The sequence below is a fragment of the Typopeltis vanoorti genome, chromosome 1 (assembly GCF_054136105.1).
Source record: "Typopeltis vanoorti isolate ZY-2024b chromosome 1, IOZ_Tvanoo_1.0, whole genome shotgun sequence".
NCBI lineage: Eukaryota > Metazoa > Arthropoda > Arachnida > Uropygi > Thelyphonidae > Typopeltis > Typopeltis vanoorti.
In genome coordinates this window covers 96595217-96613542 of record NC_143549.1, presented here as the reverse complement: position 1 = coordinate 96613542, position 18326 = coordinate 96595217, and the positions used below count along the sequence as shown (strand labels likewise).

The 18326-nt window shown below is 37.2% G+C and overlaps 1 protein-coding gene across 1 annotated transcript in view; it reads left to right on the top strand.

Annotated features, from left to right (window-relative positions):
- Positions 1-1079: 1079 nt before the first annotated feature.
- Positions 1080-18326, top strand: part of LOC150110236 (cilia- and flagella-associated protein 45-like) — a 168219-nt gene continuing 150972 nt past the window's right edge. Inside the window, exons 1-2 of the mRNA XM_090392294.1 lie at positions 1080-1248; positions 12827-12964. Of these exons, the coding sequence (XP_090248420.1) occupies positions 1234-1248; positions 12827-12964 (153 nt within the window). The 5' untranslated portion in view covers positions 1080-1233. The remainder of the gene's footprint in view (positions 1249-12826; positions 12965-18326) is intronic.

Here is an 18326-nt window from a genome sequence, read left to right as displayed (position 1 = left end):
ACTCTACAGTCACGTTCGATGAATGTGTGAGTCATGCATAGGACATTCGCTCTGGAATGCACAATCAGCAAAGGCTGAAGGATAGAGACTGACTTCGCCAATCTTTATTCTTTAGCTTTATTTTCTTTATTCTGTATCTCGGTAGCACTTCCATTTGATTCCCTTCCATCTCGGTATGGTATTATTGATTGTTAACCTGGGATGGTCTAATTTTCAATAATTTGCCATATAGATAGGTCTGCAACATTGCATCGTATCATAACGCCTCTTTTAAACTTGTCAGTCCCCCCCTCACAGCCATTTCATCCGAACACAGTTGCAGTGACTTAAGAACATCATATTCTCCAATTTTTAGCGACTACAATCACGTGACTCGTTAGATGGCACTATGTACCTTGCTCATCGCGAGTGACCATTGATTTCTTTCCACGTAGTGTATGTTACATGAAGTAAGGCAAGATCCAGCATCATGTTTTTCGGGTTTACCATCCTCTTGCTCACTAAAGTGAGCCCTTGAATGATTATATATATATAATATACACTGAGGCTTTTCGTCCCGTAAACTAATTCTGGCTACAGCTAATGATGGGCATGATGATATTCATCAGTTTGTACCATATTCAGCCTATATCTTCCCCAATGTTCAGTGAAGGCTTTTCCCACTGCTGGAATGTCAGGTCTTCTTATCCCATAGTAATCCATTCGGTATTTGGTAGTGTATATATATTTGTATGAATGAATGTATGAAGGTTTAAGACAACCTCCCCCCCCAGGGTGGATTTGTCCACAGCCTTTTGGCTGGAGAGCGGATGCTAACTACTCCGCCAACCAGACTTTAATATAATTCCTGGCTGTAACCAAAGTTATGTACTGCTGATGAAAAAATAAAGTAAATTGCATAGAACAAAACAACATATATAAATTCACCCATATTTATTTATTTATTTTATTTCCTTATCAGATTCTAATTCCAATTAATGACTTCGCATCCATTTCAATTCATAGTCAGTATGTTACTATGGCAACGTCGAAAGGCGTTTGTTAGATACATGCCGTTATGATATGCTGTGTTATGACAGCTTTAAGAAATTTAAAGAAATTTATCATTCTGTTTTGCATCACAAAGTCCGAATTCGTACATACTAATTTAAAAAAGTTTTAACTATTTTTCTTCGTAGTTTGTTATGTGAGTAATCTAGGAATACTACTGTTTAATACTCGTTCATAAAGGAAATGGCACAGTCGAAGGTAAACAACTATGAAATAAACGATTACTTGTTAAAATAATAATACTATTAATGTATTCAGTATGCACTGATTTTATTATTATTATTATTGTCGGCTTTAAGAAATCAGTTTCCCTGTTTGGTTTGGTTTTTATTACATCTAGTATACTAAGGATATGATGGCAACATATTATGTCAGTTAACTTCGTTTTGCCCGGCTGGTTTGCCTGATTTTCGAGAATTTTTAAAAGTGTTCCTGACATTTCCCTTTGTGATCTGCTAACTCACCTCAGCACAAAACATACACCTGCGAAGGTTCCTAGTGTCCTAGATAGGATTTGAACCTAATTTTTGAAAGTATGATTTTAAAAGGCGCCTCCATAGCTCAGCTGATATATATGTGTCCTTTGTTACCAATGCCCAGGTTTGAAACCTGTCTATGATGTGAAGAACTCTTATCAGGTCTTTCAATCAGGTCAGTTGGTCTTATACAGAGGTGGAAGCATTTTTTTTTTGTTGTTGTTCCTCAAAAGAGGCAAACCAGTCCATTGAACACAGATCTGCATGCATAAATACTTGCCAATAGGGTATGCAGTAGAGGAGCTGCATGCTGGCAGCATGATATTATTGTGATCCCCTAACTAGGTGACTTTAGCCATCCTAGTGACAAATAGGTTGAAGAAAAAAAATAATTTAAAAAATACAATAGGAAGAAATCAATCTTCTCTACCTCATAGAAATGGAAATTTTGATGTTATAAACAAATGGTTGATTAAATGCATCTGGTGAAGTAATAAAAATTAGTCAGGAATGGAATATGGATTGTTCAATATGCACTGTTTTCTTTTATTTGTTTCATGTGAATCTCACTCACAAGAAAGGTTGAAAACATAAAGTACCTTAATATCTTGAGTGAATAAAGGATTAGATAATCCAAGCACCATCTCTGAAGACTTACAAGTCACTTCCAAGTCTCTATTAAGTGGGGTGGTGATGTCACTTCTTGCTATAAAATCCATCTATCACCTAAGTATTAGGGTAAAATATGCACCTTAAGTGAGATACTGTAGTCCTGATCCTGAAAGTATGCACCTTAAGTGAAATACTGTAATCCTGTGGAAATGAGATTTGCTTCTATAGTGCTAGGCTACCAGTAGCGCACTCAGGATTTAATCTTGGGGTGGGGGGGCATGAGTTGAGTAGATGATTTGAGAATACACGCTACACATCACATACAACCTATGATTAAGCATCTGCAATGATCTCTAATTCATAAGTAGTACAGAAATAGCAGACAGACACAACATAAATAAAAAAAAGAATTTTAATTAGGAAAAGATTTTTGGAAAATTTTCTAGTGTTTTTTTCTTTTTCTTTTTTTTTGGGGGGGGGGAATGTCTCCTTGCCCCCCTCCTCTGGGTGCACCACTGTAGGCTGCTACCAATCAAGGATCATTATAAGTTCAATTCTTGTCAAACTAGAGGGATTTTTTTTCTAGGCATTTCTTCAGCTTGTTTCCTAGTTATTTCTCCTAACTAGTTTTTAATCCCAATTTCTCAAGAAAGTTGATTACAATAGAACTCGCTAATATGAGTGTGTTAGTTCACTAAATGACAACAGTATTTTCTTTCCTGACAGTCTTTTTTTATTGACTGTCAGGAAAGAAAGCTGGAGTGCACAATCAGCAAAGGCTGAAGGATAGAGACTGCCTTCTCCCATCTTTATTATTTAGCTTTCTTTTCTATATTCTGTATCTGTATTCTTTATTCTTTAGCTTATTTTATTATTTATTTACTTATTTATGTGTCATGGTTTTCAGGATGCTAAAACTGCAATAAATTCATAGCAGTAAACAGGGTTGGAAGATTTTATTTGTTTGGGGGTTTTGAAATATTTTGGATTGACTCTGATTACAGTATTCCAATTTCTCTCTATTTATATATTTTCATAGTTTTTTTTTTTTCTTTTTCAGATTTTGAATATACATACATATTCATGGAGGGATTGAGAGCAGTTGATGACGGGGAGTAGAGACTGACTTTAGGTGAGCAAGAGGTGTATGGGGAGTTGAGTAAACTAGACGTTAATAAGGCTGTGGGACTTGATAATATATCACCACATATTCTGAAAGAATGTGCCAGGGAGTTGACGTTGACGCCTGCCTTGACATATTTTTTTAATATGAGTCTTGCACTCGGTCAAGTTCCTAAGGAGTGGAAGGAGGGCAAGATTGTGCCACTTCATAAAGGAGGTGATCGAACTCAAGCATCAAACTATAGGCCTATCTGTGTGTCAGGTGTTGTGGTTAAGTTGTTGGAGAAGCTTGTGAGAACTAGCATTAAGAGTTGGGTTGATAACAATGGTATTATCTTTGATGGGTTGGAAGCATGCATTTGCTAAAGGGAGGTCATGTTTTAGTAATCTACTTACTTATTACAATAAAGTGACTACTTCCTTGGACAGAGGAAAAGGATAGTAATATACTTGGATTTTGCAAAGGCTTTTGATAGAGTACCTCATGATAGGTTGACAGTCAAACTAGAGCAGATGGGGTTGGATATTAGATTGGTGCATTGGGTTGGAGACTGGCTATATCAATAAGTTGTGTAAGGGGGGGAGCAATATCCAGGGAAAGGAAAGGCACTAGTGGAGTGCCTCAGGGATCTGTTTTAGGTCCATTGCTGTTTAACTTGTATATTAATGATATAGGTGAAGATTTGGATGGAGATATTCAGTTATTTGCAGATGATGCAAAGTTGGGACGAACCATGAAGTGTAGTGAAGATGTTGTGGCCTTACAGGAAGACTTGAATAGATTGAGTGATTGGGCACGAAAATGGGGATGTGAGTTCAATGTTGCAAAATGTAAGGTTTTAAAATTTGGAAAACAAAGATGGTATGCAGAATTTATGCTTAGTGAGAATATATTGTTGGAGGTAGACGAAATAAGAGATCTGGGGGGTGATAGTGTATAAGGATCTAAAATTTAGGTTACCCATCGCCAAAATTATGAAGACAACACAAAGGCTTCTGGGAATGATGCGGAGGACACTGACGTGTAGAAGTAGGGAGATTCTTGTTCTGTTGTATAAGGCTTTGATTAGGCCACACATGGACTATTGTGCCCAGATTTGGTCACCAGGTTTTCAGAAGGATGAAGAGATGTTGGAAAGGATCCAAAGGAGACTGACTAAGGTAGTTTCTGACCTCTGGAATGTCGAGTATGAGGAAAGATTGAGAAGATGTAATTTGCAGAATCTGGTGGACAGGAGGAAGAGGGGGAGAAATGATAGAGACCTACAAGTTGGTAAGGGGTTGTTATAGGATCAAGGCTGGAGAAGTTTTACAAAGAATAGTGGGAGATCAGGGGAGAACCAGAAGTCATTCCTGGAAACTGTATAAAGAGGGTGTGAGTAGGGGAGTGAGAGGCAGGTTTTTTCATGCAGAGTTGTGAATGATTGGAATGCCTTGCTTGAGAATGCGGTGTCTGCAAAGAGTTTGAATGTGTTTAAAACACGGTATGATGAGCTGTGTGTGTGATAAAAGGACCTCCCAGATGAGTCTTTGACTCCATGAGGTCTTGGGGTGGTAATAATAATAATATACATGGAAACACTTTTCGGTTTTACAGATTCCAGATAAATTTAATTATATTTTTTAATTTTAACTATGATATATAATAATAATTAACACTACTTTTAGAAATCATAAGGTTAATCAAGTACTAGATTCTGTTTTTATGATGAACATGAAGATTCAATTTTTTTTTCTTTTAATTTTTTTTAACACTAATCATTAAGATATTTTGTGTGGTATGGTTTTAAACTGAACAATTAAAAATTTTAAAAGAAAATAGTTCAATTGCTTTGATTGCTTTCTGACCTGAATCCTTCATTATTGGTGCATCACCATATTATTAAATACTCCAGATCAGTGTTTTATCTTTTACCCAAGAGGAAACGAACAAAATTGTATGGAAAGTATATCACTTCTGCTTTACTTCAACCTTGGTATTTCTTCTGTGTCTGACTCCCACTGATGAGACCTCAATAAAGGTTGAAACCAGTCTGATCACATCTGAAAGGGATTGCATTATGGGATACTAAAGCAACTGAAGTGAAATCATTAGCCTCTATATATAAGTAGCCCAGTCAAGAAAATACCTCATGCATAAATTTTGTTTGCTTACACTTGGACAGAATAAACAAAGAATATAATTTCTTGACATCGTTAAGAATTGGGTAATGTGAACAATAATTATTTATTAAGTATATTAATAATTTCTTGACATCGTTAAGAATTGGGTAATGTGAACAATAATTATTTATTAAGTATATTAAATATTAAACCAATTAACTGAAATAAGAATATAATTATTTACCAAGAATGATTACTTACCAAGTAATTACTTTGCAACTCAGCAGTAACCTTCCTAGAATTATCTCTGATCCAGAGTATTTAATAATATCGTCTAAGAACTCGCCGAAGACTCATCGCAGGTGTCCTCCTGCGATGAGTCTTCGGACTCCTTGGAGGTGTCATGAATAATAATAATAATAATATATATACTGATATACCATTTAATTTGTATATAGAAAATATATGAATTCTGCTTTGATTTTACTTTGGTCACTACTGATGTGGTCTTGATCAATGCATTCCATTAAACTTGTCAAGAATTTATAGTTTTGTTTAATCCTTTATTCAAGTGTAAGCAAAGTTCTCATGTGAGGAATTGTCACTATGCTACTCATATATATTTCTGGGAGAAAAAATCCTGCTACCACTATATGAGATCAGCTAACTCACCTTCAACTGAAAATGCCCATATAAGGATTCCCCTCGTCACGATGAGCATTATTCATCTTGTGCTGCCTCCCAAGTTCCTTCCAGATTTCATGTTTACCCCCCTTGTTCATCCATTTTACACCTACCTTATTCAGCCTCTTGACCTTCAGAATACATCTAATGACTTCACATCAATTTCCTTATTATTATTATTATTAACATCAGACCTCCATGAAGTCTAAAGACTCATCATGAGAGGCAAACACTGTTATACACAAAGCCCATCAAACCGTGCTTTAATCTCATTCAATTTATCTGCATTCATGCAATGTCCTATTGTCTTATTGACATCTAGCTTACTTAACTCATATATCTTGCTCGCTCACCATTAAGTCTTCACCCATTTCATTTTCTACACTTGAGTTTTTGATTTCACACCAAGGATGAAACATCCTGATGAACTGCTCATTGAACACCTCAACTATGTCCTCTGCAGCAGCCGCCAATTTCCCACCTTCATCCATTTAACAGCATCTTATCATAATCATTCTTCCTTCTGCTTGCCACATATTAAAAAAACTTGTAAGAATTTTTCTTGGCCTGATTTCCTAATTTCTGCTCATACTGCACTTTTGTTGTCCTTACCAATGGAGTCACTCTCCAGGCCTGCTCTTTATTACTCTTCATACAACTGATTATTATTATTATTACATACCTCCAGGGAGTCCAAGCACTCATCGTGGGAGGGCACACTACTCTACTTCGCTAAATACATCTCATCCTCTTCACTACTACTTAATTCTCCAGCTACGACGCTACTGCCATCAACGCCATCTATCACCTATCATCACCAACAACAGTATTTTTTATCTGTAAATTGCGTGTGTTCTGAAGAACGATTTGTCTGTATGCGGAATGAAAAACCCGAGTTTCCAGGAGAAAAAACCCTGCTACCACCGTATGAGATCAGCTAACTCACCTTCAACTGAAAATGCCCATATAAGGATTCCCCTCGTCATGACGAGCATTATTAGCATTATTCATCTTGTGCTGCCTCCCAAGTTCCTTCTCTTTCCAGATTTCATGTTTAGTCCCCTTGTTTGTCCATTTTACACCTACCTTATTTAGCCTCTTGACCTTCAGAATACATTCACACATTGATGCTGTTATGTATTTCTTTGTCAGTTACTAAGCAGCATTTGTTTCCTTAACATTCAACTCTTCATTCAATGCTACAGGTCCAAGTTGTCTCTTAAGCTTGCTCTGCTAACAATTTTTACCTTATGAGAACAGGTTGAGGATTTGTGGGTTGCAAAAATTGGTTGATAGGCGGAGGAGGGGAGATATGATTGAGACATTCAAATTACTGAAGGGTTTCTATAAAATTAATTCAGAAGATATTTTTGAGAACAGGACTGGTTGTGGAAGAACTAGGGGATATCCATGGAAACTGGGCAAAAGTGTGGTTAGTAAAGGTGTTAGAGCCGGGTTCTTTACTTTTAGAGTGGTGAATGAGTGGAATGCGCTCCCAGAATTTGTGGTGGATGCTGTGATAGTGAATGAGTTTAAGGCGAGGTATGATAGATACTGTATGAATGTCGAATAGTTGTGATTTGGGTCTCCCTCGATGAGTCTAATGACTCCCTGGAGTTGCCCGTAATAATAATAATAATAATAATAATAATAATAATCACCAGCCTTGTACTTCTACATATATCCTTTCCTCATAGAAGTCTTCATATGGCTAGCTGCAACCCATGTGATCACTCTCACTAACTGGCGGGAAGTGCAAAGCCCCACTCACAATTACATTCTCTAATGAAGCTCTCTTAAGCTTGTCATAATCACCAGCCTTGTACTTCTACATATATCCTTTCCTCATGGAAGTCTTCATACGGCTAGCCACAACCCATGTGATCACTCTCACTAACTGGCGGGAAGTGCAAAGCCCCACTCACAATTACATTCTCTAATGAAGCTCTCTTAAGCTTGTCATAATCACCAGCCTTGTACTTCTACATATATCCTTTCCTCATGGAAGTCTTCATACGGCTAGCCACAACCCATGTGATCACTCTCACTAACTGGCGGGAAGTGCAAATCCCCACTCACAATTACATTCTCTAATGAAGCTCTCTTAAGCTTGTCATAATCACCAGCCTTGTACTTCTACATATATCCTTTCCTCATGGAAGTCTTCATACGGCTAGCCACAACCCATGTGATCACTTCATGATCACTCTCACCAACTGGCAGGAAGTGTGAAGCCCCACTCACAGTTACATTCTCTGATGAAATTATCATATCTAAAGTTCTCAATTCTCACTTGCTTTCCTTTACATACTGCTTCAGGCAGTATGTAAAGGAAAGCAAGTGCCAACTGTTACAAAAATAATCTTGTTTAACTCTGTATATTTTTGCTAGATATTATTGTAAATAACTCTATGAGAATTGATTGTATTTACTGTTTTAACTAAAGTTTATAGAATGTCAAAAACAAAGGCAATGCTTTTCCATCAGAAGTTTTGTATAATTGCTCTATATGAGGGCATAAGAAAGTTGTTTACGATGAAGTGTGTGTGTGAGAAAGTTGTTTGTAAGTTCTGCACATGAACACCTTCAAAGCTAGCTTTAGAGAAGTTTCCGCTGCCCGAAAAGACAAGGAAAATATCAAAGAGGTTCGTTAGTTTTAGAGAAGTTTCCGCTGCCCAACAAGACAAGGAAAAAAGAGCACACAGAGGAGAAAAAAGAACGGGCCCCAGCTTTATCAAAAGGATCGAGGAGAACTGCCGATTTCTTTGGGGTTTACAATCCTTGGTGCAACGTGCAGAGAAGGGAAAATAAAAGGGGACTGAGCCGATCATCGTGAGGAGAGTCCAGGTCCAGTTGCTGACAGAGGGGAGTCCAGATCCAGTTGCTGACAGAGGAGAACAGATCTAGTTGCCGAGAGAGCAGTGGTGAAGCGCTGTTACCGAAGTGAGCCAGAGAAAAATTGGGAGAACAGTCGATGCCAAGTGCTGGTCAGATGTCCAAGAGCTTCAGGAAGTCAATGGAAGCCAAAAGCCGCAGAATGATCTTCAAGCCTGAATGCTGAAACTTCTTGCCTGAACTTTTGAGCACTGGGAAGATTGCAGTTCAAGACCCGCCAAATATTCCGACGAAGCACCCCCTGAAACAAGACTCTCTGGACGGAAACCTAAGGCCTGTGATGATAGAAAAACCATAGTGACTTTGATGAAGGACCTATGGAGTCATGACAAAGCGCCTCCATAAGTGTGTCCAAATCTCTAATGTACATTCTTTTTGTAATCTAGGAGATTACAAAAAGAATGTACATTTTCTGGAAAAAAAGGTGCCGGTACTCACTATGAAGATGTTATTACAGCAACTTCCACACTTTTAACATATCCTCCGATATGACCTCGTCATCTCACTTTGTTGTCATACTTTGTGCGCTGCACTCTCCTTATGATCGTAAATCTTTTTTCTTAATGACATTAACTGTTGTTTGCAAGATTCTCCAAAATGACTGATTTTACCATTTGACCACTCTGCTGAAATTTTCGTTCCCATGTGTTTACCGACGACAAGACTTCTGATATCATAACATGCTTTGCAGCCCAACATTTTATTCTTGACATACAGCCACTCGTTTCTCTCACAGAAGTTATTTTTCTGCAAAAATGTCCAACATTCGGGCCAATCATTATCAGAAGCTGCTTCCTTTTGACCACATGGATCTTCATCTTGGTTTCGTGATCCTCTTCACTAAGCGTATTTTCGGTGCTACTTTTCTGTGTTACAGGATCACAAGTAGATTCAACAATTTCTGCTTCTTCAGCCATACTTTTTTCTCATTGGCATAAAGTAACTACTTATTTTACTCATTTTGAACAATTATTGCACCGATTTAACTTAGATTAATTCAAAACTCACGTGAATACCTGCCTGTTGCAGAGTGAATATAGAATTGATAAACCAATATTGGAAGCAATCGGAAGTGAACACAACTTCCTGTTTTTGTTTACATACCAACCTATCAAACAGGAAAGCAGGGTACCAACATATGAGTAATCAAAACTGAAAATTCAATTTGTAAACACAATATCACCTACCAAAATATTTATAATACATTTTGCTGTCAATAAATCACAAATTTTTAAAAACTTAAGAAAAAAAAGGTGCTGGTACTGCATACCATTGCGTACTGCCAGAAAAAAAGCACTGGTCTTGACAATTTATTTTTTTAAGCAGAGAAGTAACAGAGTAATTATATATATATTGTATGGTCATTTAAATTTGAAAAGGAAAAGTTTGTTTCTATATACCAAATGCATAAAGGATAAGTAGAGAAGAGTAACCTCCCTATCGCTTATTTAATGTACTTTATTATTATTGTAATTAAATGTGTTTTATTTATATGCAAACAAAGTGCTGCCTGATTTTTTTATATTACAACTGCACTATTCCTAAAAAAATCGAACTTGTGAGCAGGAGACAACTAAAGTAATAAAAGTGCAGTTTAAGTACTTAAGAACCATGACTGTTTATATAAACTTTGTTGAAGGAAATCGTGCTAGTAAGAGAGGGAGGGAGAGAGATCTACCAGACATATTACTAAGTCTTCTGCTGATATAAATAATACTGGTGGAGCAGTCTTACAAATAAATTTTCCAGTGTTCATAGGCTTACGACTAGTAAATACAGACGGCGGATAAACATAGTAAGCAGTAGAATAAGTAAGGAAGGTTACAAGAGAAAAAGCCCGCACTGCTAATTAGAATAACGGTATTTCAAAGGTGCAGTAACCAAGCAGGCTTTATAAATAGCAAGAAGTAATAGCATCACATTATTACAATGTATCCCACAATGCAAAAACACACTTCGCTTCTTAGGCGCATAATCAAAAGGGCCTCTGTCCAGATTAGTTTCGACTTTTATTGAGGTCTCATCAGTCAGAGTCAGACCTAGAAGACATCTTCTTGCTTAGTCTTATCATGATTCAGCACCATTAATGAAAATTGAAAACACCAAGCTATTCACCAGTCTTTTATTTAGTGGTGATAGAAATGTTTCTGCCTTTCCATATTTTCTCCAATTGCACCATTGCTGACCTCACCATGGCAATTCCTCTTTTAATTGCTGGTTTACATCTACTCTTGTTGCTTAATAGATCTCTAAGGTAAATGAATTCATCCACTTTCTTAAAGTCAGTGCTGTCTGCAAAATTGTCATTTTCATCTATGGCCTAGAAGAGATAACAAGAGTAAATTAATGCAGAAGTCATATATTTCCCACAAAGAAGTAGAAAAAGGTGTATCACCTTATTATTAGAATATGCTGGATCAGAGATAGTTGATTATTTTATTATCCAAGGACCATGGAATCAAAGACTCATCTAGGAGGTCCCTTTGTCTCACACACACACACACACACACACAGCTCATGATACCTTGCCTTAAATGCATTCAAATTCTCTGCAGACACCACACTCTCAGGCAAGGTATTCTGATCACTCAAACCCTGAATGCAAAAAACCTGCTTCTCGCTCCCTTGTTCACACCCTCCTTATGCAGCTTTCAGGGATGATCTCTTGTTCTCTCCTGATCTCCCACCATTTTATAATTTTATGAAAATCCTCTTCAACATTGATCCTATAACAATCCCTTACCAACTTGTACATCTCTATCATATCACTCTTCTTCCTCCTATCCACTACACTCCGTAAATTGCATCTTCTCAACCTATCCTCAACATTCCAGAGATCAGAAACTACCTTAGTCAGTTGCCTCTGGACCTTTTCCAACATCTTTTCATTCTTTTGAAAACCAGTTGACCAAATCTTTGCACAGTAGTCCATATGTGGCCTAATCAATGGAACAAGAATGCCCTTACTTCTACAAGTCAGTGTCCTCTGCATCATTCCCAGAATTTTTTGTGTTGTCCCCACAGTTTTGGCAATGTGTCTTCTAAAGTTTAGATCCTTATCTGCCATCACCCCTAGATCTCTTATTTCCTTCGCCTCCAGCAATACATCCCCATCTGGTTGTAGAGTTTTTCAGTAGAAAGTTTTTCATTCCATTGGGCGCTTACCCTAGGAGACAAGTGGTTCTGTTTGGTGGTAGGTTTTACCTGTCACTGAGTGAAGCTCACTGATAGGTATCCTGAAGAGCTTAGCAAATCTTTTGGGTCACTTAGTGGGATTTATGATGTTTTAGATCACTTGGAGTTTTTGGAGCAGAACTACCCCCCCCCCCCCATTTTAAAAGGAAATGATTTCCCACTGAGTGATCTTTTCCATTGCATTCCATTGAAGCTTCCTGCGGCAATTTTTACTGAATTGCCATGATCAAGGTGCCCTATGAGATGAATTGCTGGTTCTTTCTTGCAGACACTAATGTCTTGATCACTCGTGGGTTTTTGCAGGCTGAGTATCCTAGAATGATCCACATTAAGAGTAATAAACTAGGATAATCCTTTTTAAATCACTAATTGAGGTTAAGTGATTTGAAGAATCACTTAGTTTTTAGAGACCATTCCTGTACTCACACAGCAAAGCCATTCTGAGTAGTGCCCCTTCCCATAATGTGTTTGTATTATGGGATACTGAGGTCAATGATGTGAAGTTAGCAGCCACTAAATATAAGTAGACTCATTAGTTTTGAAGATACATCATGTACAAATTTGTCTGATTTTGTATTGGTAAATAATTAGAATATATTTTTTATTTCAAGAATTTCTTGTCAATGCATTACTGTAGCTATTTCAGTAACATGACATTTTAAAAAATGTAGTTTTATTTTGTATTATAGGTGGCTACTCCATGCTCTCAATCTAGTGCATCATCACGCAGTAATGTTGGAACTGGAACTGCTTCTGGGAGAGCTAGTCGCTATCGAACAGTAAACAAAGGTTCACACATTGATCAGTCACTCTTTGGACCTTCTGAGGTAAAGAAAGTTTATGCAAATCATAATACTGAAATAGAGGAAATATTTTATGATGTTTTAATAATCTAATAAAATTATTTGCCTCTGATAATCCCAAGTCATGAGTACATGATCACATAGTGTAACAAATTCTCATGCACAACTTTGTTTGTTTTTACTTAAAATGCCCTTCTACACCATGAAAATTCTTTCCACATCACAAAATATCATCAGAACATAATTGAACTTAATAATATCAGAAACTTTGAGTTTTAATAATCTTCAGTTTTTTACCATGAAGGATTCCATAGCTGTAGCAATAACATCATTGCTATTTGATATAATTCCAAATATCAATATCAGATTTATTGTTATTATTATCATATAGGTATCTCCATGGAGTCAGACTCATTGTCAGAGATTCATTTATTCACACACTAGCCATCATTCACCAAATATCTATCATACTTCTCCTTAAACTCATTCACTGATGAAGCACCCACAACTACCTCTGGTAACCCATTCCACTCATTCACCATCTGCCAAGTAAAAAAGCCTAGTCCTAACACCCTTGCTAACAACACTCTTACACAACTTCCCTTGTTATCTCCCTTCTTGTTATGTACTGAAAAATGTCTTAAGTGTCAATCCTATAAAACTCCTTTAATAACTAAATGCTTCAATCACGTCTCCTCTTTTTCATTTATCTGCTAATTTTTGAATCCGATATAACATCAATCAGTTTTCATAGGGAGCATTCCACATACCTGCCACAATCTTTGTCATTTGTCTCTGGATCCTATCCACAGCTCTTTCATCACCACCACAGAATCCAGGAGTCCAGATCTGTGTGCGGTAGTCAGATGTAGACTTATTAAAGCCTTATATAAGCAAACAATGACCTCTCTATCCCTGCTTGTTAGTGTGTTCTTGAACAACCACATAATCTGATGTGCTGTTTTGTTGACCTTTGCAATATTATTATTATTTACTGTATCTCCATGGAGTCCGGAGACTCATTGTGGGACATCCAAATCAACCATCATACACACAAATCCTATCATACCTCTCCTTGAATCCATAACTCACAACCAATTCTGGCAATCTATTCCACTCACTCACTCTTCATGCAAAAAATATGGTCTGCATACCCTACTAACCACACTCCTATACAACTCCACAGATGGTCCCTAGTTCTCTATTTGTCAGAGATATTCCCTCTAATGCCCACTATATACACCCTCTAAACTTCAACTCCCTGTCCTCAATCACACCTAAGTGTCTGGTCTCATGAGTTTCCTGCAGTTCAGTTACATCAATATAATACACTCAGGGGTGAATGCTGGGCTTGAAATATTCACGCTTGCTCTTGTTATCATTCAGGGAGTGAGATTTGTGATTGATATCTTATTATCAGAATAATGAATTATTGACCATTTAAAACTATATATTTAGAAATTAATGTACATTTAATCATACAAATACAACATTTATTTTACAAATAATATTCTATCTTTTTCAATTTAGTTACTTGAATACAAATTCTACCCTATGGTTCTTTATGAACTGGTCAATAACATCGTCATAAAAAGTTAGTTGTGACTTAATTTTTCCAAGCAACACACACTTGTAAAGACTGGCTGAAGCTCACTGGCTAGAGCTATTTTGACTGCGTATGGTCTGTGTTTAAGCAACAGAGTGAGACGACGTGAAATGGCTATGCTCGCGCATGAAATCACAGTGCTGCTGCTGCGAGAACCTGGAAGCTCCTACAACTGAGCAAGCCAAGGCAGCTTTGACTATACGAGCAAGCACCGGCCTTCGATACGCAACACAAAGCTCAATTATTGCCATGCAAGCTTAAGACGTCTCCTGTCTACAAAAATAAAAGCCTAAATGGAATGCTTATAAATGCACGCATTTATTAACAAATAAATATTACTTCTTTCTCAATTAATGAGCTTGCGCAGCAAGCATGGAGAATTTTCCCCTGAATACACTGCTTCTGATCTTTTCCCAAAGTGCATCAGCTTACACTTAGCCATGTTAAACTGGCAGCCATTTACCTTTATCCATAATATTAGTCTAAGTCTTCCTGCAGGATCTCTGCATCATCTTCATTTGCCATTACTTTTCCTAGCATCATCAGCAAACAACTGAATATTTCTTGTAAAATTATTTCCAATATCATTGATTTGCAAATTAAACAACTGAGCCCTGCAATACACCACTTGCCATCTTCTGGACTCAACTCCTCCATAAACCACTCTTTTATATCTATCTATCAGCTGCCTTGTAATCCAAATCATCAGCTTCATATCCATTCCCATTTGCTCCAGTATATGCAATCGAGCTCTATATTTTGTGAACTCTAGCAATATTCACTGAGTAGCATTTCTTTCCTTTATACAACTCCATTGTCACTTAATTTAAAAAAAAAAAGGAAGCAAATTACTAAGGCAAGACCTACCCTTCACAGGACTATGTTGTCCCTTATAGAATATCATAATCCTATCATACCTAGTCCTTAATTCTATCTTTAACCAATTTCTCCAATACCTTAACCACCACTCCTGAAATGATGATTGGCCTATAATTTGCTACTTATGTTATAGAGCCTCCTTTATGCAATGGAACTATTTTATCCTTTTTCCATGCCTTCCCACTACTGAGGCTTAAATTAAACAGCTTGGTCAATAGAACTGATGATTCCTTTGTACATTCTCATAATACATGAGTCAATATGCCATCTAATCCTGTGGTTGTATGCGTATATAAAATATGCAATATTTTAAGCACCCCCATTTCTTCATCCTCTGTTCTCCCATCAGTCAATGTTACATATGTGCATTGTAATGTCGCCACCTAGATGATAGAGCCATGCAAAATGCCCACACAAAATGCTTAGTTTGGTTTGTTACCTGCCCGTCAGCACTTTTTTCTTCCTGTCTTTTACTTGCCACATAGCAAAAGAACTCCTTTGGGTTTCTTTTAGTCTCATCAGCTAGCTTTAATTAGCTTTGGCCTTCATTACCATACTTGCCACCCTGCATGATAACAATGTTCCCTTCAACAAAGAGAGGTCTGTGCAGGAATGATTTCATGAGATGGGTGTTGGTCAACTTGACTGGCCTGCACCAAGTCCTGATCTCAACCCAATGAACACCTGTGAAATGGATTGGAATGGCAAATGTTGGCTAGGCTGAATCACCTGACATCAGATGATACCATGCTTCTTGAAGAGTGGAAGGGAAATACTGCAGTAATATTCCTAGTAGAGGGCTTTCCCATAGGATTAAAAGCTATTATTGGCTACGAAGGGTGGACCAACTCCATATTAATGCCTTTCATATTAGATTGAGAGTTGGGATGAGCATGCATCTTGATATTTTTGATCAGATTGTGTGTGTGTGTGTGTGTGTGTGCGTGCGTGCATGTGTAAAGGACATCCAGAAAGTAAGTTCCATTTTTAAATATTTTCACTGAAGCACTGCAATTGCAATGATGCACATGCATGCTGAGTTTGTTGATTTCTTAGCAAGACGTTGGTGCCATTTGCAGATATTCTCACAGTGTGTACACCTCTTGGTATGTGTTTATAATGTCTAAGAAAATCGAATCGCTCGGTGCATGTAAAATGGAATCGACACTGCATGTGAAATTAGGTCAGTTATCCATTTCTTGAATGTGAGGAATGTTAAAGCAGCTGAAATTCATCTGTAGATTATTGAGGTTTATGGAGAACACGCAATGAGTGATTCAGTGGTATGAAGATGGGTAAGACTTTTTAATGAAGGAAGGACAGGTGTGCACGATGATGAACGGAGCAGGCTACCATCTTTAGTGACTGACGATTTGGTGTGTTTCAGTTGAAGAGAAGATTCAACAGAATAGGGGATTCGCTATGATGTCACTCTCACTGCAATTTCTAAAAGTTTCACATTCATGTCTTCATTAAATTGTGTCGAAGAAACTGAATTATCAGAAATTGTGTGCATGCTGGGCGCCAAAGTTGCTTACAGAACAACACAAAGTGAATTGGCTGGGAAGCGCATTGGAATTCTTGACACATTACCATGAGGATGGCAATGCTTTCCTGTGCAGACTTGTCACTGGGAACGAGACTTGGGTGTCACACACAACCCCTGAATCCAAACAACAGTCCATGGAGTGGAGGCACACCTCATCACCAGTCAAGACGAAATTGAAGACACCGGTTTCCACTCAGAAAATCATGTGCACTGTGTTTTGGGACAGACAAGGAATTTTACTGGTAGACTTGTTGGGTCAAGGCTCCACAATCAATGTGAGTATGTACTGGCAAACCCTTAAGAAACTGCTTTGTGCAATCCAGAATAAAGGACATGGCATGCTTACCAGGAGCATTGTTTTGATTCATGATAACACCAGCCCACATATGGCAGGTGTAACACAACTTCTCGCCACCTTCTGGTGGGAACAATTCCATATTCTGCCCCCCATATAATCCTGACCTTGCACCAAACGACTTTCACCTGTTCAAACATCTGAAATCTTTCCTTTGTGGCCAGCAGTTTCAAAATGATGACAAGCTCAAAGAAGCAGTCAGTATGTGGTTTGTGTCACAGGCGGCAGCCTTCCACGACGATTTCATACAACTCTTGGTGCCCCATTATGATAAGTGCCTGAACAGAAATTATGTAGAAAAGTAGTGAAAGAAGTCTGCTTTAATTTCCAATAACGTTTTTTTTTTGTACGTATATTTTTTTCTCTGACAGCCTATCGGAACTTACTTTCTGGACGTCCCTCATATATATATATACATATATATACATACATATACATACATATACATACATATACATACATACACATACATACATACACATACATACATACACATACATACATACACATACATACATACACATACATACATACACATACATACATACACATACATACATACATACACATACATACATACACATACATACACATACATACATACACATACATACACATACATACATACACATACATACACATACATACATACACATACATACACATACATACACATACATACATACACATACATACATACACATACATACACATACATACATACACATACATACACATACATACACATACATACACATACATACACATACATACATATATATATATATATATATTGTTTTATGAAAAAAATTGAATGATTAGAACCGAGATTTAATTAAAAAGGTTTTAATATCAACACACTACAAGTTTCGGCCTGTAACAGCCTTCTTCAGGTGACATTATTTTTTTATTTTATAATGTCACCTGAAGAAGGCTGTTACAGGCCGAAACTAGTAGTGTGTTTATATTAAAACCTTTTTAATTAAATCTCGGTTCT